This window comes from Branchiostoma floridae, chromosome 7 (genome assembly GCF_000003815.2).
Source record: "Branchiostoma floridae strain S238N-H82 chromosome 7, Bfl_VNyyK, whole genome shotgun sequence".
In the NCBI taxonomy this organism is placed as follows: Eukaryota; Metazoa; Chordata; class Leptocardii; order Amphioxiformes; family Branchiostomatidae; genus Branchiostoma; species Branchiostoma floridae.
The window spans coordinates 10,601,894-10,625,934 of NC_049985.1; the positions used below are offsets into that span (position 1 = coordinate 10,601,894).

At 40.3% G+C, this 24,041-nt stretch overlaps 3 protein-coding genes across 4 annotated transcripts in view; all 3 read left to right on the plus strand.

Moving 5' to 3' along the window:
• Positions 1-8,875, plus strand: part of LOC118419027 (MFS-type transporter SLC18B1-like) — a 9,877-nt gene extending 1,002 nt beyond the window's left edge. For both annotated transcript variants that reach the window (XM_035825254.1, XM_035825255.1), the window contains exons 2-16: positions 853-1,182; positions 1,475-1,570; positions 3,167-3,240; positions 3,710-3,854; positions 4,063-4,131; positions 4,829-4,919; positions 5,118-5,189; positions 5,579-5,652; positions 5,863-5,964; positions 6,305-6,411; positions 6,797-6,895; positions 7,035-7,109; positions 7,454-7,547; positions 7,759-7,811; positions 7,959-8,875. In XM_035825254.1, coding sequence (XP_035681147.1) covers positions 886-1,182; positions 1,475-1,570; positions 3,167-3,240; positions 3,710-3,854; positions 4,063-4,131; positions 4,829-4,919; positions 5,118-5,189; positions 5,579-5,652; positions 5,863-5,964; positions 6,305-6,411; positions 6,797-6,895; positions 7,035-7,109; positions 7,454-7,547; positions 7,759-7,811; positions 7,959-8,016 — 1,506 coding nt within the window. In that variant the 5' untranslated portion in view covers positions 853-885 and the 3' untranslated portion in view covers positions 8,017-8,875. The remainder of the gene's footprint in view (positions 1-852; positions 1,183-1,474; positions 1,571-3,166; positions 3,241-3,709; positions 3,855-4,062; positions 4,132-4,828; positions 4,920-5,117; positions 5,190-5,578; positions 5,653-5,862; positions 5,965-6,304; positions 6,412-6,796; positions 6,896-7,034; positions 7,110-7,453; positions 7,548-7,758; positions 7,812-7,958) is intronic.
• A 3,136-nt stretch (positions 8,876-12,011) lies between these two features.
• Positions 12,012-24,041, plus strand: part of LOC118418955 (2-oxo-4-hydroxy-4-carboxy-5-ureidoimidazoline decarboxylase-like) — a 16,929-nt gene continuing 4,899 nt past the window's right edge. The window contains exon 1 of the mRNA XM_035825102.1: positions 12,012-12,235. Within this exon, the coding sequence (XP_035680995.1) occupies positions 12,052-12,235 (184 nt within the window). The 5' untranslated portion in view covers positions 12,012-12,051. The remainder of the gene's footprint in view (positions 12,236-24,041) is intronic.
• Positions 13,444-16,355, plus strand: LOC118418953 (collagen alpha-1(I) chain-like). The gene is made up of 2 exons (XM_035825096.1): positions 13,444-13,611; positions 14,921-16,355. Exons 1-2 carry the CDS (start codon positions 13,585-13,587, stop codon positions 16,334-16,336), a joined length of 1,443 nt encoding a protein of 480 aa, XP_035680989.1. The 5' UTR covers positions 13,444-13,584; the 3' UTR covers positions 16,337-16,355.

Genomic DNA, 24,041 nt, shown 5'->3' on the forward strand with positions numbered 1-24,041 from the left:
GCGGGGGGGGGGGGGCAGTCATAGAGTTGATATCCAGGAATATTGCCTTTCATTTGATAGATAGTTCATTGTCGATTTGGGTGGTTGAAATAGCAAATAGAAATTGTTCACCTCTTTCTAACGTAAATTAATATACCGCGGAACGCGGTATCTAAACACGCTCAGCGTTTATGTTTGTGTCTATTCATCTCACATTGTCTCAAGAACGCATGGATGAACTGGTTTAATATTTGATATGTTCGAAATGATCATCCCCTGGCGGCGCTCCGTGATACTGTAGCAGAACTTCCGGTGTTCTGGACCAACTTTGGTTTTGATTGTTCGGTGGCAGCGATTGTTTTGATTCCCAGAAAAAAAAATAGTGTGGGTTTGGGGTCCCTAGTAACTTGTTCTGGAATTGCATGGGGATAACTAGAGGGTGTTGACTGGTCGTGATTTTTAATATGTTAATGATGATTAACGTAATTAGGTGACTATATGTAAACAGGGTCTCAGTTGCATAATTGCGTCCATTGCGTCCAACACCGACAGATAAAGTTTATACAAATTTGCAAGCAATGAGTAAATTATATAGACGGTAAATAATGCGAATTTTATACTTGCTTGAAGTTGGTGACCACTACTAGAAAATTAGATTACAATGCATATCAGGCCCTATTTTCATATTTCGTCAGGAAATGTTACAATATACTTCCTTGCGTTAATAGATAAGAAATTTCTGCTTTGAGCAACTTGTGTTATTTGCGTAAAGAAGCTGTTTAACTTCGTAATAGGTATCCTGTACGGCCTGTTGTCACGTCCTAACGTAATGCTCGGTGACACAAGTCAAGTGTTTTCCTGTTTTTTTTTCAGGAAAGAAGCGTCGTGAACTAACGTACTGTCGCCATGATGGAGGAACAAGAAGGCCTCCTCAGTACGTCACCCTCACTGAGCAGCACAGATAAAAGTCTCAACAACCAGTACGGCTCCGTTACCAGGGTTACTGATGGAGACAACGCCCTTACTGATCCCCTAGCGGATTCTACAGAGACTGCAGGGGAGGGGGACCCGGAGTCCGAGGGCGAGGGGTTCAGCTGCACAGGGGGGTCCAGAGTCCGGATCCTCACTTTTATCTGCATCGCCCTGAACAACTTCATAGCGTTCTGTAGTTATTCTATAGTTACTCCCTTCTTCCCGGGAGAGGTGAGTTATATTATGTTTTGATTTCTCAGCTGCCATAATGTACTATTTATCTATTTATTTCCGTATTCTTTTACCAGGGTAAGTTCTACTTTTTATGGAGACCTTGGGTCCTATGTGTACATGAGCGTGGAATACTGTCCGGAGGGGATGTACTGTCTTCTTTAAAGTCTCGTAGCTCCTGCATCTCTCTCTCTCTATTATACGAGTATGTATATCATTATGTACATGTGCGTGAACATGTCAATTGAGGAAAGAATTAAATATCAACGATGAATTATATATCTTTTTTCAGGCTCTCAAAAGAGGAGCTTCGCAGGTCACGGTTGGGTTTATCATTGGAATCTATGCAATAATAGGCTTGATCTTTGGACCTTTCTTTGGCAAATATGTGAGTCTTTATCACTTATTACCTCCATGAAATGTCATGGAATGGAGGTTATATTTTCTGTTATGTGTCTCTGTCTGTGTAGATGATTACTCAAGAACGGCTGGATGGATTGGTTTCATACTTGTTGTGTTGGTGGGGTGTGATGAAAGCTCGAATCGATGAGATCTTGGGAGCCGTATCTGTCGTTATAATCGATGTAATAATATCAGAAATCACCCCTATATTTGAGATATATTGGTACAGGCATCGTGCTGTATGTGTTTGTTAATGGGCTTAGCTGCAAGCAGATAGTGAGGTGACAGCTGTTTGGGGAACCCCCAGTAGTTTTATTTATGTCTGCTTAGGACTGTTTGCAATATTTGTAACAGTTGGCACAGTAGTTACCTCCATGAAATGTCATGGAGGTTATATTTTCTGTTATGTGTCTCTGTCTGTACTGTGTACAAGATTACTCAAGAACGGCTGGATGGATTGGTTTCATACTTGTTGTGTTGGTGGGCTGTGATGAAAGCTCGAATCGATGTGATTTTGGGCGCCGTATCTGTCATTATAATCGATGTAATAATATCAGAAATCCCCCCTATATCTGCAATATATTGGAACAGGCATCGTGCTTTAAGTGTTTGTTAATGGGCTTAGCTCCAAGCAGATAGTGAGGTGATTTGTATGACAGCTGTTTGGGGAACCCCGAGTTTTTTGAATATGACAATTAGTTTTATTTATGTCTGCTTAGGATATCATGGAGATGTGAAGCGCAAGTATAATTGTAAGAAGTTGAGGTACATTTAACGGTAATGCTTAACAGGTATGGATGTCTCACATACTGTACTGCTGATTTGAGTGACATGGTGATTAAAATGCAATTAGGTCCTCTCATCTTAGATGGGTTGGGTGTCAGAAGTTTTATGGGCGATACAGATGTTCTGATTTCGTTACCATAAGGGACAGTTGTTAGTTGTCTCTTTCGTAGCCAATGGTACTTGTTTTTTAGCAGACGGGGTTGGCGCCAAGTATTCATCTTACAGTTGATGTAGGACTATCAGAGGAAAGTGTGCATCTCATTTTTGTACCGTGTGAACAGCTGATGTTATGACATATTGGTGGAAAATCAAATCACCATCTGACTAAAGTTGGCCACATCCCTTCTTCTTTCTGAGTTTCCCAACTTCCTCCCACCACACCGCTCTGAGGCACATAGTCGAACCTCAATAAGGCTGACAACCTTACAATTAAGTGTCACATTTTAATAATTACTAATCAGATGGACATCCTCTGTGTCATTAAATAAATACACCACTACTTTCCCATAACATTTATAACCATTACTGTCAAATACAACCGACTATAAACATACATACCATCCACAAAAAAAGAAATAAATATTTCATGGAGGTATGAGGTCCCCGAACTCTAGTTTATGTACAGTTCAGTGTATACTTATTTATCCGTATTTGAACCAAGTATCTTAACGGTTCATCATATTTATTCAGACTCGAATCGATTGCGGACACATGAAATGAGTTATTAATAGAAAACATAAAAGAAAAATTGGAAAAGTTCAAGAATAACTATTATTTCCATGTATACTTTGAATAGCTCACAACCATCGGGTCCAGGTTCATGTTGATAAGTGGGCTACTTCTGTCAGGGGGCTGTACTGTTTTGTTTGGGTAAGTCCCATAGTTTCTATTGTGTCCATCATATGTCTCAACACTGTATCTTACGTTATCTATCTAATATAAGATTGAAGGTGTGTGCCCATGACAGTATGTTTGCTGGCCTTGCTACTCAAAATTAAGTTGTAATTTATGTTGTTTCCTAAAGGCGGCATCTCACTGCATTGCGCATGCGGGGCTCATTCACTGCGGCACTGTTGTGTTATTTGTGCCGATTTTTTTAACGGTTTAGAGATTGCATAGAACGTAAAAGTATGCCTTAGGAAACAACAAAATACACAAAACGGAACAAAAGTCGTTCTTTATTTCTGAAATTCGTAATTCGTTGAGTAATCTTTCGAACTCCGCAGTGCCGCACCGGTGCCCCACGTGCAGTGTGATACCACCTTTACGTGTCTAGTTTTCTAGCTGTAACCAGACGTAAAAAAAAAACTCGTATTTTGATATTTCTGTACATTGACAGTTTCCTGCAGTACACGGAAGGGACCGTTTTCATAGTTCTTTGCTTCGCTATCCGTTCTATTGACGCGCTGGCAGTGTCGGCCTCCAATACTGCAGGAATTGCCATCCTGACACATACGTTTCCAAACAACGTGGCTACAGTCATGGTATGTAGTAGTTTTCTGCAATGATATTGCCAAAGGAATCAAGTAGAGAATGTTACAAGACCTAGTGTATATTTGCTCATGAAATAACGAAATGGCGGATACTTCGAAATTGTTTACAATAGTTGTAAATATGTGTAATATATTATATATTTGTAAAACAGTATATAACCAGATATGAATATATAATGTTATGTTTGTTGTTGTACAGGGAACTCTGGAAATATTTACTGGGCTCGGTTTGATGGCAGGTCCACCGATAGGCGGATTTTTGTACGACGTGAGTTTTCCAAAATAGAGCTATGCACTTCTCACTTTTATTCTATCGATTCTATTCCGCTCCCCCACTTTTGGAACATATTTGATTAGAGCCAATATTGGGAATTGGGCGAATACTCGATTCAGTTTTTCATCAGATCTATTGTGGGGTTGTCTCCTATTGCTCATGCTTCCCGACCTTCTCCAGGCCACGGTTGGGAGTTAGTTGGGAAGCCAGGTCATCTGTGGTTGGAAGTTGGTCTGCAAGGTTGCGTAGTTAGTCATTTGCGTTATGACGTCAACCTACTGTGAATTCTGAAAACAATTGAGGACCAAAAAAACTTAATGCTCTTCTTAGATCAGAGGAATGAACTGAAGTAAGAATATGGTGGTTTCAAGCACCGACATTGGTCGGCCAATTCGTTGCAATATCTGAACTGTATGAGAGTGAGAATAAAGCTGTGTGGTAAAAATAATCCGAATTGTAAAAACGGCTGATACTATTCTAGGGCATTCTCCTACGCAGAGGACCAAAGTCGTCTGAAAACTCCTCTTGAACAAGAAGAGTAAGTTTTGAGACGACTTTGGTCCTTCCTTGAGTTTTGAGACGACTTTGGTCGGACCAAGGAGGTTAAAAAATCACCTTTTTTAACCTCCTTGGTCGGACCCTCTGTGCAGGAGAATGTTGTAGCCGCTGTTTTGGTTCCCCATGCCCCCAGGCTGGAGGGTTCAAGCTGCCGTTCCTGGGGTCGGGCGGAGTGCTGCTGTGCTGTGGGGTGTGTTTGTGGATCATGGTTCCACCACAGCCAGGTAAGGGAAACCGTGTTATCAAATACAACGTTAAATACCCTGTCACTGAAAATAACGGATCTAGGTTACTCCGGAGTGAAACTGGTACACTTGACGGGTCAGCCCAATCAAACATAGCCGGACACTAGCCTATGTAATTGTTAAGTGTATCATAGACACAATCTAAGTTTTCTCTAATTGTATGTTAACTTATGACAGATGAGAACGAAGGGGAAAAGAAAACAGGATCTCTGTTATCGTTACTGAAGCTGCCGGTCATCATATTTACCTGTGAGTATGACTGCAATTATTTGAATCAGAAAGTATACCTTTTACACCTCTTTCCACTGGAGGCTGCGATTGCTGTATGGCCACTGATCAACAACCAAAGATTTTGTAGCATTGTGCTTCATTGTACCACTATAAAAGTAAGGGTCACACAAATTCAAGCTCAACAGTCCTTCAATTGCCGTCCAGTGGAAAGATGGTCTTAACGTGCATTCATTCGTTCATTTGGTAGAAAATGGACGATATGAAATGAATTGCATGAGGCTCAGAGTAAATCGTGGTCTCAACATATAAAAAGAAGTTCTAAATATGACAGTCTTCAATCACATGGTGTTTTGGTGTTTCAAACATTTGGTTTCTAAATATAACAGTTCCATTTTTGTACCTCGTAGGTGGCGTGTGTATGGTGATATCTTGCACCATTTCCTTTTTCGACCCGGTTCTGCAACCCTACCTAGCAGACAAGGTGAAGTCAACATAATTGTACATTTGGTGTGTTACGAGATAACTGGAACTCTGTCTTTGTCTTTATACTTCTGTGGTTTATGTCGAAGTCAAGTTTCCAAAGTTTTTGTGTTGAGTTTACACACGCATTCAATTGTCAATTTTCATCACTCTTTCCAATAGTTGATCGATGTTGTTCACTGAACAGCTTCCATGTTGTCTCACTCCACAGTACACATATCTGACCACCACTCAGATGGGTCTGATTTTTCTTTTGTATGCGTCCACGTACGCAATCCTCGCACCACTGTGGGGCTGGATTGCAGACAAAAAGGTACTGCGGATTTTATGTTAGAAAACTGGTGTAGATCAAGGTAGGCAATAAAACTTAAGGTAGTCCCATAGCCATTTTGGGGCAGTAGGGACAGTATGTTGTTTACCCATCATGAAGGGCACGACATTACTGTACAGTATATTGTACACGTATGCGTACAGTAATGTATATGTAGACAAGATGGTAGGCGGAGGAGACAGAAAAAAATCACGGTGGTTTTGAGTTCCGCGAACACAAAACCACCGCGAACATTTCTGCATTTTCAATGGTTTGGCAGTGATAGCATTATGGAAGAAGACACTGCGGATCAATAATAGTACTGATGTTTTTGTTTTAACAGAAAGCGATGCGGTTTATGGTCATAATAGGACTGATCATCCTGTCTGCAGCAATGCTGATGGTTGGACCGTCCCCTCTTCTGACAGACTACCTCAACGTTTTACCGAAGTACAAAGCTTTGCTTCATGTTAAGCCACTTCATCTATACATCTTCCTGATCCAATACGTATACTTTTAGGACCACATTTTAATCCCCGCATAAAACATTCACTGAAAACAGTCACCGAAACGTTGATGGAAAAAGAACAAAGGTTGTGTAAAAAGAGTCTCTTTTTCCTTGGCGCTCTCCTCAGTTTCTCTTCCCATGACTGGATTCACACAATATTAGATTATGCATGAAGTCACCTTTGCTTCCCCTGCAGTACCCTATGAATTGTACGCAATTTTCGTGTCTATCAAATACTGTCCATTCGTCCTAAAACGTTGCAACATTCATTGCATTCAAAATCACTTTAAGTACACTAATCAAAAGAAACATTTTATTTATTCACAGGAAACAACTTTGGATTAATCTCATCGGACTTGCTACAACATCTTTAGGAGCTGGAGTGGCCATTGCACCCGTCTTTAATGAGATGCTTTATGCAGCCAGGTAAACATGTCTTGTTAAAGTGCACTTAGATTGGGCATCCCAATCTGATTTGTCATGAATCTTAATATCTAATCCCAGTGGTCATACATTCATTATTACAATGTCAAAGGCTGTTACTCAGTACATTTTTTCTATGCAGTGATGCTGGTCTGGAAGACAGCTTTTCGACAAACGCCTTAGTATCGGGGATATTCACCTCAAGCTTTTCGATTGGGTGAGTAACACTTAAGATATGTGCTCAGCTGTGTTAATAACGTCATGGGATAGTGAAGTTTTCTTCCAATACAGTAAAAGCCCCAATTGTACTCCCCATTTGCCAGTGCACTTTGTGCAATTATCTGGATGGTGCAACAAAACGGAGTTATACAGATGGACCGCACCGCCGCGGGACTTTGGAATTCCTTGTAATTAATAGAAGCGTGCGGTTATCCGTTGTGAAATTAAAGCGGTCCTAAACTCCAGAGGAGACTTTTATTTTCCAATAGAACTTCACTTGTTTTGAAATACGCAACGTGTGTTTATACAAAAATATGAACATTTGTGGCCACTGCTTTCCAGGGAGTTTGTCGGTCCGACTGCAAGCAGCGCACTAGTGGAGAAGTTCGGGTTCCCATGGGCTTCGACTGGACTCGGAGGGTTAATCGTGCTTTATGTACGTAGCAATATGATGTAATCTATTTTTGTGATTTTATATCTCAGTTCCCCTTATATATTAGCGATATGAGGTAAATGGTAAGTGGTTATATTTCTGATACGTGTTCTTTCTGCAAGTTCACCGAGAGTCTAAGACAAGTGAAATATTCTATATAGTATATTAGATATAATAATTTAGAAATTTCCTAATCTGACTTTCTGTCTTCCAGACCGTAGTGCTGTTCATATTCTACATCTGTGATTACTGCTGTTGTCCAAAAAGGTAGGATGATGAAAAGGCAGATCTGGCGATATTTTGCGCATTTTGTCGATGAATTATCTTGATTGATTTCTGGTATTTTTCATGTTATTCCTGATATTTTTCTCGAGACTTTGCACGTTCTAAAATGTCGTGAATGTTTTGTTTCAGAAGGCACATGGGACCGTCCACGGAGGAAGAAAACCAGAGACTACTTATCAATGCATAAGTAGATACATGTTGAATATATCAAACGTTGTCAAGATTGTCATCGTACTAGATCTACCTCTATGTCTGTGTATAGTGATTGTGTGCTTTCATTGTTAAGTTCAGACATGGAACTCAGGGCAACGTGGTGGATCATCTCGTAGGAGCTGCACTATTATTGTCTGTCGCTAAATAGCGCTTTTGAGTTAGCCCGTCATAAGGCTGGTCCAAAACAATTGATATATGTCCTACGTGCAAACAAAGGTGTACAATATGAGTACTATTTCTTGATGACATATCCTACTTAAGTTATAACGATTAAAAAATTGTAAGACAAGTGCCAAATTACCCAAGACAAGTAGAGAGACTTTTTATGTTTGCCTGTCCAGACACAACATCTGCATAGATCTATCATATTTTTTTACCTCCACGTAAAAAGACAACAACGTAATACAAGAGATATGACTGTATACGAGATGTTAACCACCTAATTGTGTCTTCTATCAATTTTGTGTAGCTTAGAATCTACGTGTAGATTGTACTAGATTAATATAACTACCCGGTAGTTATATACGAAGGTTTACCTTACATCGCAGCTGTTACAGTAAACTTTGACTTGACCTGTGTAAATGGACTACCATTCCTATCAAGGATTATGTGTGTGTGTGAGGGTGGAGGGGGCTTCCTTAGTCCGACTAAGAAGGGTAACAGAACATACCTGAAAAGTTGAAGTTCCAGAATTACAATTGACAATATTCCCCACTTTCGAGTCTGCAAATGAAAAAGGCTAACGCGATATACCTCAAAATCAATTCATTCACCTTTGACTAAACGTATGAAGAATTATTTGATCATCCACTGATTAAAATGGATGTAATGTTCACATGTGTCTTCATTTAACCACGATAAGATGGAGAAATGATAAGTAAGAAATGAAGCATGTAAATTATTGACGTAGATAAACTTCATAAAGAACAGTATGATTTTCTTTTTACACTCTAGGTACTAGGTTTGTAGTCCCAGCTGGCAATGACTATGCAAATCTAGCATGATGTAGCTACTTTTTTTTTACAACTATTCATGTTCAACAGTACTAGTGCCGTATTACATGCAATTAGACTTAACATTCAGCATTAACACCCATTGTTACACACATGATCATCAGTACAGCTAACGTATTCTTTCTCAGTGTGTCCATACAAAAGAGCCCACAGATTAACTCGTGTAGTAACAACAACAGACAGATGTTGTCTCCGGTGGAAGTATAGCCTTTGATATGCCAGGTGTTTGTGAACGTTAAAGTGTGAAACGACATAAAAGATAGAAATAACAAAAGTAGTAAAGTTGATCCTGGATTTCGGGATTAGTATAATGGCATTACAATGACGTCATCAACATAAATTTTCAGGCGATAAAACGTACTAGTATGCTAGTAGTAGCGGAGTGTACGTGCGCGCGCGCGCGCGTGTGTATGTGAGGGCGACACTGTGTGTGTGTGTGTGTGTGTGTGTGTATTGGTGTGAGTAGATACAAAAGCACATGCATTTTATTAATTTTTTGACACCTTCCCCATAGAGATCAGTTTTGCGCTCGTCTTGTTAAACTTCCCTACATTCACATAAACATTAGTTACAAACCACTTCCCATCTAATTCTATTACTCTGTTCCCCACTCCTTCTAAGCGCCTAGCTCGGGGTGTTCCATGGGATGAGGATAGGGCTGTTTTCATCTTCCTCTGTAGCAATTTCTAGCAATGGGTTATGGAGATGTTACATTTATCAGTACATAGAACCTTTTTAAGGGGTACAAAAATCATTGTGTCTTCATCTGCACAATTTCACCTGTCTCCGGTCCCTCTAATTCACTTAAGTTACTATTGTCACTCTTTTGTTCCGTCTGGTACATTAAATCGTTAAAGATGCCCCATAAAACTGGGAGTCCCCCAGACAATAGGCGCTCTTCTCTGACGCACTTCCTATTGACGGGTCACCCTTAATTCTAGCTAGGACAATTTTGTTTGTTTCAGAAAACCGGTAAACCACCTTTTAGGCAAACACGCTACTTTTGTACAATATGTACAAGTTGTGTAAGACCAGACTGTAAGGTTTGATCCACGCACATCGGGATGGATCCTACACTTTTCGATAAGTGTGGTTGGATCTTTGATGTGCTCGAGGTGCAGCTCTCCTCAGATATTGGACATCTGGCTTTACGTCAGAGAGACGTTTCTAACGGAAGTTAGATACTCAATTTCCCTTGAGTCGAACGAGGAAATATGTCTTAAGTGTCTTTACCAAAGGCGCAACATTGGTACTTGAGAGGAATTAGAAAACAACCTTTGGATTCAATCAACACAACCGGTAACCTTAACCATAAGACCAAGATGCCAATGACAATGACTCATAACGTTGATCATCATCGTTTCAATTTACACATGATATCATGTCAAGGAAGATGTAGATGAAAGGACGATGATGATGGAGATTGAAAAGCTGGAGTTTTTCTTCTTCTTTCTTTCCGGTTTATCCTTCGGGGCATTTGCCTCCGAAAGATCTGCTTGGTAATTACTACTGTAAATGTACTATTATTACTACTACAATGTAGTAGTCTTCCGCTGCGGTCGCAGTTCCGCCCCAGGCCTTCCTCTCGCGTACCGTGCTGTGACGTCTGCTCAGTGAACCTGGTAGATGATCGGTCAGGGACACATTATCATAAGTGAACGGTCACGGAGATACAACAGGTCTCGTCAGGACACGGTATGCTGCTCTGGTATGCTGGCAAAGATAATCTTACTACGTCACATTTCCAAACCGGGGCCCGGCCGGACAGCTTTCGGGAACCAAAAGTATGATATAAAAGACACCAAACTACATAAGACGAAAAGAGAATAGCCCTGGCATTATTTCTGTATATTTCCGAGTAGACATTTCTATATTTCTTTTCCACAAACACATAACGTCACATTTCCGGTTTGGAAATGTGACGTTAGCCTAACCGAGGAACGAGAGGGAAGCCTGGGAGTGGGACGGGCTAGGTATATGTAGAATGTACTCTCCAAGCAGAGGTTGGTGGGAAAATAGTGACCTTTTTCTTTCATCAATTTATTTTCGACCGGCATTTCCACATAATAATGAATACCTTTAATGTATATACCCACTGGGTTAGTACAGGTCGCAACAAAAGAAAAGTTGACAGATACATGAAATATATACAATGTCAATCAACATAAGAATCATATTCTTCTCGCTTCATTGTGATGCTGAAAATGTTTGAACAGATATGTTTAACAATCAAGGGTTTGTCAAAATTCATCAGGAATATGAATTTGTATTATTTTATAACATTTCTTTCTGCGACTGACTGCACTTCTTCCTGCGACGGATAAAACTTCGCAAATCTGCCTGTAGATCGAGCCTCAGCTCCTGTGTGGTCTGTAGAACTCCACTGGTATTTCTGACACAAGATTACAGGGATCACATGGCGGAAGAGGAAACCGCAAGTACGCATGTAGGGGAGGACTAAAGTACCACAGGTGTGTCCTGGAACTTCCAACAATTTCCCTTATCTGTAGTTGTGGTGTGACGTTTTCTTCACCTGTCTGTTCACCAGAGATTAATCGCCTTGTGGAAAATCACCACAGGTATTGCCCAGGGCTGTCCACACCGCTTCCCGCCAAAACTGCAGTCTTCAAGCAGATGTTGAGAGGAGCAATTTTTGTATAAAACGGGCTTACGAACTTCCCTTGCAACACCTAACGTTACATGGAGGTTTATACTGACACATATTCAGTCCAGCTAGTCAATATGGTTTTCGTCTGATAACGTTATATAGAGATTATAAGAACGGTTCCCCAACGAGACCTCCGTTATTTTGGGTAATTTGTCTGTGGGATAGCGCCTAAAATTATAGTTTCAAAACAACGAGCGCTTTTAGCTAAGGATTCGGATTGCAGCTGACCGTCTGACTGTCATAATGTTAACCTTTGACAGTAAACAAGGTAAACAGGTGGATTTTGACCTTACGCGTGAACTTTGACCCACCTGTTAGCTGGACCAACATGGCGTCTTTGACGATTGCGGAAGTGAACAAACTCGACTCGGAAGAGTTTATAGAGATATTTGGGAATGTGGTAGAAAACTGCAAACTCGCTGCCGCCGCCGTGTGGTCCCACAAACCGTTCCAAGACGTCGATCACCTGAATCAGACGATAGCGGACTTTCTAGACGCCCTACCCCAGAAAGGTAATGATCTGTGGGTAAATTTGTTATTTACGATCGGCAGGCCGACGGGTAGGTCAAAGCTTTACCAACTACTACTCCGTAACATGGGTCGAACTTGTGAGCTATTAACAACCAATAGCTTCTGACTGGTACCAATCGATGTTATGCTGCTTCAAATGATTTTTTCTCAGTAATAAAAAAGAAACATTGACTTAAAACAATAAATTAAAGGTCGGCACACAGTAGATTTTAATTTTATCTTACAGAGTATTGCATATAAATTTGATATAAATAAGCAGATCCCGTAGCATTTACAAATGCTTTTGTTTATCTGATAACGCCGTAATACATTAATAGCATTATTTCGTGTATAAATTACACCTCGTCACCCCCTGGACTTGGTCATGGAATAGTCCAACTCTTTTCTCCTTTATCATATGCCAGTTCGTTAGTTTGAGTGTGCTACCGCGGGATGTTCGGCTTCTCGTGTCGATAGAGGTACGGTAGAGGGAGCAGTACATTGCCTTACAGTTACTGAACATACGTCATGAGCGCAACAACCTTTCTACCTGCCCCAGCCGGACCGTGGTTAATCAGTAACCCGAACCCATTAAGGTGCACACACACACGTTTACTCGTTCCTCCCCTACCAAGTCAAACATTGGACAGGGCCGGGCTTTGAGGGACCCTTTCTTTCCATGTGGGTGTTCCTTTTTGTTTCACCTCCCCAGACGGCAAACAAACGGACCTGTCCCTGCGATGTGTGGGGGCAGGTGTGTTGTACTAACTTTCATCAAGCTCCTTGGTTGTGCTGGTACCATTCATGGAACTAACGGTGATCTCTTTTTACAGAACAGTGCAACTTGTCCTACTTTCCACTGATTACACCAGTCTTTGATTTCCCACCGTTGTTTAAACGTGCAATAAATCTTCACTTGCAATTAATTGGATCTTATTGAAGTCGATGTCATCTATATCTCTGGACATCTCTGATACTTTTTGATGAGTAATATTTAAAGCACACAGATAGGCTGTTTAAGGATTAGTACCTCTTTTGTCTCATTTTGTGGGAATGACCATATATCATAGCCTTGAATTTGAATAACAGCATGTGCGAAATAAACACTTTCTAGGTAACAATTCTGAATGAAAAAGAGAGAATAGTATATTGGAACATCTTACTCGTTTAAGATTTGTACTATTAATTAGTAATGCCGCCAAGCCACGTCTAAAATAGAATGTCTTTGGAACGCTATTTGTTTTCTTACGTATCAATGCGCGATGCATAGTAACGCCGTTGCTAAGGGCGCCAGTTTTCCCGCCGCCAGCGAGATGAAATTTCATCCGAGTTGACAGCTGATTGCATCACGATGTACGGCCTTTCGGCGAAAATGGCGGTAAGTACCGGGCGTGTTTGCTATCAGCTCTCCATTTAATCCATTTTTGTCTGGTTTTACAACGATTTTAATTTGTTTGATGATCAAACTCGGAACACAGCCAAATTAGCAAAATGGCAGCGTCGTAAAGAGTTGAAAATTCGGCGATTTTCAGATTGGGGGCGTTTGCTTTTCGCACCTAGACCCGTATTCATTTGATGGTGCGTCAGAGCCGTTTAACCTTCGTCTATATCCCATGTGAAAATCCTGTTGGTTTGAAATCTGGGTAGATCATAATTTTAGATCTGCCGGGGTCGTGTTTTTTAGCGATTTTTCGCCAACACGTTGGCATCGTAGTGAGAGTCCTATGGCCCTGTTAGTCACTTAGTGTGACAGATGTGCTTTATCGTTGGTTTTCTTGTAAACACAACAACAACCGAGGTCTAAACCTACATGGTACGTTGTAAAATATATTATGCCGGTGCGTGACAGATTTTTATTTGATTCATTGTTTATTAGTGAGAATTTATTTGTCGCTGAGAGAAACTTCAAGAACATGGTTAAAAAAAAACAGAAAATTTCGCTGTGAAAAATCTAGTAGATCCTTGGGTGTGACCAGAATTTCCCGCCAACACTGTCACGTGTCCGATGTTGTTAGGTAAACTTTTGAAGGCAAACAAACAACTTGCATAACAACGCAGTTTCATGGCTGGCAGGTTTGCAACATAATGAAGGGTCATGAAAACGTAATACCATTGTTTGAAGCAGATTGTGATATGGTGGGAGGGGGGTAACTTTATACCTACAAGATATAATCAAATGTGCAACAATACAACAATCATCACATCAGTAATGTCCACCATATTTTTGTACTACGTTAAGGACTTTTGGTAAAATATTATACAGACTTAGGAGATGAATAATAGATTTAAAATAATCCAATGAATAGATAAATGTTGAATGAATAGATCAAATGATCTGATGTAGATTTCATATCCACTGCCTCATACTATACAGTCAAACCTGTATTAGGGGCCACCTCTACAGAGGGGCCACCTGTCCATAGTGGCCACTTTTTGTCGGTCCCTTGGGTATTTTATCTACAAGTTACCACCTCTATACAGAGGCCACCTGTCTATAGTGGCCAAATTTGTCCGGTCCCTTGAGTGGCCGCTATAGACAGGTTTGACTGTACTTAAGTACTATAAAATGTATTGGCTTGTTCATGTAAAACCATTGACATTTAATACACCATCAATTAATATTAGTGGCATTAGTTCATGAATCAGTGAATTGAATCTTTTTAAATGACATTTTTTTCTTGTTTCAGATCATCCTTGCATTCAGTGACTCTATCTGTAAGTATGTCTCTAACCACGCCACCTTCTCTTCTGACATTTTGTTTTCCCTTAATGCGCACCCTGGAGCCTCAGTATATGATTTGACTTCTGACATCTCTCGTCACCCTTTTGTTGAGCCTGACCTGGTGTTCGTGCATGCGGGGACTAACTGTCTTCCCATGCACCGTCCACTCAGCCGGACTCTTGATGATTTCAGTTACCTTATTTCTGTTACCAAGTCTCGCTTCCCGTCAGCCTCTGTTGTCATCTCTAGCATCCTGCCTAGGTTTGACTCTGAGGTCTATGACAGGAGGCGGTCTGAGTTAAACTCTCATTTGCTTCACCTATGTTCTCGCCAGGGTGTGTTTTTCCTTGACAATGGTAGCCGGGCTCGCCGGGCCATGTTTTCTGTTGATGGTTTACATTTGAGTAGAGCAGGGAACATCAGCTATGCCAAGTATCTTTCTTTTTCTTTGAGCCACTACCTGCAGCTGCACCGTCGCAGCTGCCAGCATCGCTTTACGTTGAGGGGTGAGGAGTGGCCTGGGTTGGGGACGGATGGAGGAAGTGGGAAGAAGGACAAGGAGCATCCAGGAGAGGAGCCGAAGTCAGGGGAGTACCAGGGACAGGTGGAGTGGGCTAGGGTAGTCCGACAGGGGGGACCTGTAGCTAGGGCGGCCCCAGGGAAGGTAGAGGGAGGTAGTGTGGGGAAGGGACCTTCCCAGCCCAGGGGAGTACCCGTAGTTAGATCGGCCCCAGGGAAGGTAGTGGGGGGTAGCGTGGGGAAGGGACCTTCCCAGCCCAGGGGAGTACCCGTAGTTAGATCGGCCCCAGGGAAGGTAGTGGGGGGTAGCGTGGGGAAGGGACCTTCCCAGCCCAGGGGAGTACCCGTAGTTAGATCGGCCCCAGGGAAGGTAGAGGGGGGTAGCGTGGGGAAGGGACCTTCCCACCCCAGGGGAGTACCCGTAGTTAGATCGGCCCCAGGGAAGGTAGTGGGGGGTAGCGTGGGGAAGGGACCTTCCCAGCCCAGGGGAGTACCCGTAGTTAGATCGGCCCCAGGGAAGGTAGTGGGGGGTAGCGTGGGGAAGGGACCTTCCCAGCCCAGGGGAGTACCCGTAGTTAGATCGGCCCCAGGGAAGGTAGTGGGGGGTAGCGTGGGGAAGGGACCTTCCCAGCCCAGGGGAGTTCCCGTGGTTAGATCGGCCCCAGGGAAGGTAGTGGGGGGTAGCGTGGGGAAGGGACCTTCCCAGCCCAGGGGAGTACCCGTAGTTAGATCGGCCCGAGGGAAGGTAGAGGGGGGTAGCGTGGGGAAGGGACCTTCCCAGCGCAGGGGAGTAGCTGTAGCTAGGGCGGCCCCAGGGAAGGTAAAGGGGGGTAATGCAGGGAAGGGTCCTCTCCTGGCCTAGGGGGGGACCTGTTCCTAAGCCTAGGGTTACCCCAGGGAAGGTAGAGGGGGGTAGTACAGGGAAGGGTCCTTCCCGGCCAAGGAGCACACGTACATTGAGTAAGAGTGAGTGGAAGAATATGATGAATAAAAGGCTTAGTCAGTTTAAAGAAGCACAAGATAAAGGTGAGGTTGTGTGTGGTATTGGTTGTGAAGGGGAAGATGTGCAGTATGTGATATGTCCTACAGGGTGGAGTAGTTGTAAGCTTAGGAAGGGCAAGGAGAGTACAGGTGTATTAGGAGGGTTTAGCAGGGGAAAGACTAGGTGTAGGAGGGTTAGTGGTAAAGCTAAGAGGGAGAAGTTGTCAGTACCAACTAGGCTAGAGGTTAGAATGTTGTATAGTGGGCCCCTTAATCCCTCAGGGTGGGTGGAAAAGGTTAACCAGGTAGGTACTAGTACCTGTAAGAGTAGTGAGGAGGAGGTAGGAGATGATGTGAATGTTAGTGATAGTGTAACCTGTAAGAGTAGTGAGCAGGTAGGAGATGTTAGTGATAGTGTAACCTGTAAGAGTAGTGAGCAGGTAGGAGATGTTAGTGATAGTGTAACCTGTAAGAGTAGTGAGCAGGTAGGAGATGTTAGTGATAGTGTAACCTGTAAGAGTAGTAAGCAGGTAGGAGATGTTAGTGATAGTGTAACCTGTAAGAGTAGTAAGCAGGTAGGAGATGTTAGTGATAGTGTAACCTGTAAGAGTAGTAAGCAGGAAGGAGGAGATGTGGGTAATATGGTAACCTGTGATTCTAGTAAGGAGGGGGGAGAAGATATCAGTGTTAGTGATTCCTGTAAAACCGTAGATACCCTTGGCCTCTTTTCTTTCTTTGTCATTTTCAAAGGTAAGTTATTTACTCTATGGTCAACTAGCAAATGTGTTAAGGTGTGCAAGTTGAAGAAATTGATAAGTAATTTATGTGAATGCAGTGTTATGTGTAGAAGCCTTAGTATTGGGGGTGATATTCTTTTTGATGAAAATAAGGTTGTAGAAGTACATGATAGGACTGTTACAGTGACCCTTTTTGGTTGTGGGGGAGGTAAAACAATTAATTTTCATCCAGGCCGGCCATGTTTCTCAGCATGCGCCCATTGTAAAAAGCCATCTACATTTGAGGAGTATAGGCATCCACAGGGATGGAATGATACACTTAGAAATTGGGTAATTGATAATACAGGACTTTCTAGTACAGACTGTGTATGTCGTTCTTGCGAGCGTAAATTTCGACGATTACAGGCCCAACCTGATTCCGTTTCTAGTTCTTTAACTGATAACTCACAAAAACTCTCTCAAGCAGTGCTAGAAAAAAATTGTTTTATGTCTGAGTTTGGTTTATGCCAAAATTTGTCTAACCATGAAAGACAAAATGTTTCAGTTGATGACATGATGTCATATATTTCCTCCATTTCAGACTTAGCGGCAGGTTGTAACACTTTGCCAAATTCTATTTCACTGTGCACATTTCATTATTTCCAGTTTTACCGATTTTGTGATGAAGATAAATGCACGCATTGTTGTAAGGTAATTAGGTCCCATAAAAGGAAACGTTTCTGTCCTTCATTGAATATCCCACAATCAGCTTTAAAATTAGCCGACTCAACTTTGTCAGAAGGTTCCATTTTATGCAACAATTGTTATCAATGTTTATATAGATCTGGTAATCTTGTTAAGGAAGAAAAAAATCTGGAGAAACGTTTAGAAATGTTGAAAACTTTGGATGTAAAATGTAGCCTAGAAAACATACCAGAATTAGCTTTGCACCAGGTTTCTTGTAAGGTAGGTGAAATGTTTCTAGAGAACAAATCTTTACTTCTTGTGGATGCATATGATTTGTTTGTAGAAACTATCCAAATGCTTCTTAGTGAATTCCAAAATGAAGAACAGTGTGATGAAGTTGATGCATTCTCTTTCACATCAAAGTGGTTACTTGTTGGACTATTAAGTGATCTTGGAAACTTTATTTTAATTCACAAAAGTTCAAGTGAATCAAACAAATTAAGTTTATTGTTATATAGTAAAGACTGTGATTTGATTGAATCCCTCCATTTGGCTTTATATGCAGCAAGATTGAATACTTATAAGCGTGATCTTGAGTTGAAGTCTATTCAGTCCAATGTTGCTTCTATGTTCACAGATGTTAACAAAGACGTACTTAATTCTAGCCTTTTGTCTTCTTTGATGTACATGAATAGTTTAATCCATCAAGAATCTTCTAAGTTCATTGATAAGTTTGTTCAGTGTCCAACATCCCTCCATGAAATTGATATGATGCAAATTTCTAAAGAAATAAATCCGGTTGTTTGGAACTTTATTGTTGTACTTACTATGCATAAATCTGAAATACCAAGTTCTGATTTTGAAACCTTTGACATGAATGAACATTATTTGGCATTTCTTAAGGATAATTCTAGCCATAGCTCTTCTAAGTTTTTAAGACGACTGTTTGCTACTTTCCTTATCTTATTTATTGTCTCTGACGGTCAGTGTAGTTATCCTTTTCACATGATTAATTCAGAATTAATTCATTCTTATAGCCAGTCTACTGATCTTATGCAATTGTTAAATCGCCTTGGTGTATGTTGTTCCAATGATTCTCATAGAAGATTTATTTCTGGAATGTTAGATAAATTGAAATTAGAAGATAATCATTATAATTTAACAGAAGGTTCTTTTACTGTAGCTTCTATAGACAACATCAATAGTGGTAGTCCCCATGCAGCTGTGACAGGTAGTCCCCGAGGGTGGAACGGCACATCTATTCAAGCCGTCCAACCCAAACCTAAATCTCTTCTTATTCCCAAGCCAAATTCATCTGTACATAGTAGTGAAGATATCTCTGTATGTGTAGGTAATGTTACTGAAACTGATGAGCCAGTATCAAAGAAAATCAAATTAGTTTCAAAGTTTAGGCAAAGAAAAAGGTCACCAAAGGAAATTGATCATAGTACTTTATCTCTTACACCCCCATCTTGTGTTCAGTCTATAGTCCCTTCCACTCCAATATCCCTGACCTTCAAACAGTTTGGAATATCTGAAGAAGAAATGAAAGAGTCTCATAAATTTAATTCTGAAGTATTACTTTATCAATTTGAAAGATGCATATCAGATTTGACAGAATCTTCTTATAAATTACCCAGTTTGAAATGTAAACTATTTTTAGAAAGGGACCCTGTCACAGAAAAGTCTAATATTGCATATTTATCTATAATGAATGAAAATGCTGACTGTAAAGAGACAATGTTAAAGGCCCTTAACTTCCTTCACACTTCATTTAATGTTGGCGTTGATATTGAATATTTAGTTGTTGTTGGGGATGCAAAAACTTATGACCACCTTCTCAAATTAAAACAGGAGTATGGCCCCGCTTTAAGTTGGTTGATTATTTTTCCGGGTGATTGGCATACATTGAAAAATTACCAGAATGCATTAATGAAAGTTTATTGGGAGGGAGGGTTGAAACAGATTGCTTCAGGTAGAATAAAAGGACAGACTTTACTTTCAGTTGGTTTATGTAAACATTTTAAGCGCACTCATAAATTTTTGCTTCAAGTATGGGAGGCCTTATACAGATGTGAAATTGAAGCTTTTCTAGAATATAGAAGGAATAGTACTGACACTACTGATCAATGTTCATCAAGTTGTTCTTTTTCAGCCCAGACTATTGTTGATAAGGTAAGGGTATTTCTAGACTCAGTACCACACTTTAGTGACCCAGGTTTTGATAGAGACAACTTTGTAAGAAGACAGGAATTATTGAAAATGGAATTAGAAGGTATAGAAGATGACTTCAAAGAGTTTTGTTCCAGAGCATGTGCCCGGGATGAAGTATTTTTGTTTTGGCACAGATTTGTTCATGATGACTTTATGGCATATATATCTCTTTTCATAGCAATTAGATCAGGAAATTGGAATTTGCGTTTGTATTCATACAAAATGATGGCACCCCTTTTCCATGCCTTTGACCATGTAATATATTCTAGAATCATTCCCTTGCATCTTTGTGATATATTGTCTTGTCCTGGCCATATTCTCAGATATTTCCAAGAGGGGGGATTTGTTACCAGTATTAATTCTGTTAATTATTCTAATGTAGCTTTAGATGAGAGTCATGAAATGTTGATAAATCGGGACACAAAAGAAGTTATTACAGGCCCTAACAAATTTGTAATTGAAGATCTTGTTTTATATTTACCATATCGAGCTAAATTGATTAAACAAGTTAAACAACAAATTCTTGTCAAAGCAAATTGTAGAACTCAAAATGATCTTAGTCCTGCTATTATTGAACAGGAAAGGCTAAATATTGTTTATTATGCAAAAAAAGTTGTAGATGCCCACATTTTTTCTACCCCTGTACATGATAGATGTCTGTCCCAACCATTTACAGGAGCTTCTATTTCAGATATTCAAAGAGAAGACTTGCTTAAGTTTAGGGAAATAGGTAAGGCATCATTAGACACATTCATTAGGTTCAGGATACTTAACAACCCAAGTAATAAAGCACCCCAAAGACGGAAGTCTTTAAGAACTTTTTCTCAAATTAAAATGACAAAGTCAAGGGTTTCAAAAAGTGAAAAAGACAAAAAGTTAGTTTTAGAATGTTATCGTAGAGCTGTTTCCTGGTCCCAAAATCAAAATAAGCCCCTATCTGAAATTGCCCACCTGTTAGATTTGCCCCAGCTAGGTCAGTTTCTGGAGCTGCCTCGTGCTTTATGTAATGCTGATGGAGTCCCTCACAAGGGGGCTAAATCAGCAACCACTTCTTTCTTCCAATCTAGATATAATACTGCTTTTACCAAAATGTACCCAGTTGGCTTTTCCCCCCAGTGCTCTGTTTTAGAAGGCATGTTTTTGATTAATACATCTCCATTAGGTCAGCATAGAACTTTTCTTGAGTATTCACATTTTCTGTTTCTAAAATGGGTTTTGCCTTTACTCCAGTCAGGATGTTATGAAGTCCATATTGTTTTTGATGACCCCCATAGAAATGGCCCTAGTCCAAAAGATGTTGAAAGAAATAGAAGAGACTCTGTTTTGGAAAATGACAATTCAACACTCATTGATTCAATTTCTGATGATACATGCACCCCAAAAGACTGGAGAAAATTCATTTCCTTGCGCCCAAACAAGCGTTTGTTATGTTCTTACTTATGTACTTCTTTACTTACAATTTCTACACCTTATTTGAGGCAGCAACAGAAAGTGTTCACAGCTGGGGCTTTTACTGATGATAAGAGAGATATGTGTTTTGTTTCTTCTGTAGATGGCATCTCTCCATATCCAGACTGTAGGTCCAATCACGAGGAAAGTGACACTCGTGTTTGGCTGCATGCTGCTTCAAGCAGTTACAAAAACATATTGATTTATTCACCTGATACGGACACGTATCATGTGGGCCTTCCTTTTGTGGGGGATACAGGTAAAAGAATTGTCATTTTACAAAAAGCTGAACCTGGAAATTGGCAATGTCTGGATGTGAATGAGTTGCTATCTTGTTTTGACAAGGACCCTGATCTTTCCTCCCTTTCTAGAAATCTACTACCCCATATAATTCAGTCACTGTTTATTAGCACAGGGTGTGATTATGTTTCCTTTTTTGTTGGCCTTGGTAAGGTATCATTTATGAAAACTTTCTTTCAGTTTTCAGAATTCATTTCTGGTGGAAACTCTGTCCAAACTAGTGGTTCTCTTTCTTGTGCAGATAAAGATACAGGGTTCTTGGCTTTTGTTCGTTTAGTTGGTAGTGTTTACTTTCAAAAACACCGTACAGCTTTTCTTAAGTACTCATCACCAGCCCAACTTTTCAGAGAAATGAGGGGGGAAAATATTTCAAAGATTCATGAAAACTGGTTACAAGTTATTAGGGGTGCCATCTTTGAAAGAATAGAGTTTGAAGATAATAGTTTACCTTCCTTTCAGTCCCTTTGGTTCCATTGGTTACGTTCTTGTTGGGTTTACCTTACTTGGGCTCAGGCTTTAGAGCAGGACTTTTCTTCTGTATTATTAGATAGGTATGGCTGGGAAATAGATAATCACGGTAATTTAATGATTACTTGGGATTCTAAAGAAAATATTGAAAAGGTGCAGAAGACTGTGGAGTTTTTAACCAGGGGGTGTAAATGTAAAAGTGGGTGCTCTAGTAAAAGATGTAAGTGTCTCAAGAAAGGTCAAGCATGTGGTCCGGGATGTAGGTGTTTAGATTGTTCTAATTCTATTTGTTGTGAGCAAAATCAGGTAGGTCAGGACAATGCAGAAACAGATTCAGATACAAGTAGCACTAGTGATGATCAAGACTATGTAAATCTTATAGATGACTTTTATTGTGGTAGTCTGTCTTTATTAGATAATATTTCTGATTCAGAATTTTCTGAGGTAGAGTAATAATGAGTGAATATGACTGTCTATAGTTTAGGTATAGGTGAGTGGAAGCTGGTCTTTTCTGTACTCCTTCACCCCCTTTCTCTCCCTCTCTCCTTTTTTCCAACGAACCCCTTCCTGCTAGGTTTAGACATCTGCCCCCGTAGGTAGGTTAGAGGCGCCTGACCCCTGTAAAGGTCGTACTTAACGACGTCAACATGGGGTACATCACACAGATCCCCGAGTTGACGGGAAAGGCGTAACCCCGCACTTTGGTACGGGTGCAGGTTGGAGGTTCTGACTATTATTTCCTTACTCCAGCTCTCCCTCACCTATGGGTTAGATTTTGAGTTTCCGTCTGTACCTTCTGGGTTTTTGCTTAACTTATAATCATAGATGTTATATCATAAATTTTTGATTCTGAATAACTCATATATAATTCATATATGATATGATATAACCTTGAAATTAGTCTATAATATATGTAATATGATATAATATAAAAAATGTAATATATGAATCTAACATGAATATATAATAAATTAGTCTTGATATGGTATAGCATAGATAAAGATGCTAAAAGTAGAATAGACTAAGTGGGTGAGTGTGAGTATAAAATGTCTGACTGAGTGTGTGATATGGGTAATCAATGAACGGTAAGTACCAATATGACATATGGATATTAACATGTTTTTGTTTTTGCATTAGGTGGAGTTCTACCCCAGAACAGCTGAGGATGTGCCTCTAGCAGCGAAGAGTGTTTTCAACTTTCCTTTCTTTGATTGACATTGTAGTATTGCATATAAGTAATTAGTCCATCAATCATTAGCTGGCACCATTTCCTAATGAGTAAACTGATTCAGATATAGCAACCTAAGACTCTTAAAGAATTTTGATAACATACTGTGAAATTGTGTTTCCTACAGGTGATGTTCTGCTATGGACCTGAAGAGGGTGACTACTGTGTTAGTTAATCAGATCATTTGGCATGATTGGAATTATATCATTCTGGCAAAAAACGTCAGATGTTTGGCGGCAAATTCCTGATATACAGTTACACTACAAGAATTGTTTCCAATTTGGCATTGATGTTTAGACATGACATGCATTGTTTTTCAATTTCATGCAATAAAGTTTGGCTTATATTTAACATATATATGACTCTTTGTATATTTTGTATTGTACAATAGCAAGGAATGTCAATCATAGACTTTAATATAGTCAGAGTCTGGGGTATTGCGGAAAAGAAAAAAAAGTTGACACTTTTGGGTATATGTAACTTAGGTACATGATGATTGAACATGAACTTATGTAACCAGTAGC

Bases quoted from the DNA above. Each gene is read 5' to 3' on its own strand.
- LOC118418953 (XM_035825096.1), top strand. From the start codon at position 13,585: ATGTACGGCCTTTCGGCGAAAATGGCG. The intron at 13,612-14,920 runs GTAAGTACCGGG...TTCTTGTTTCAG, and splicing joins GCCTTTCGGCGAAAATGGCG to ATCATCCTTGCATTCAGTGA.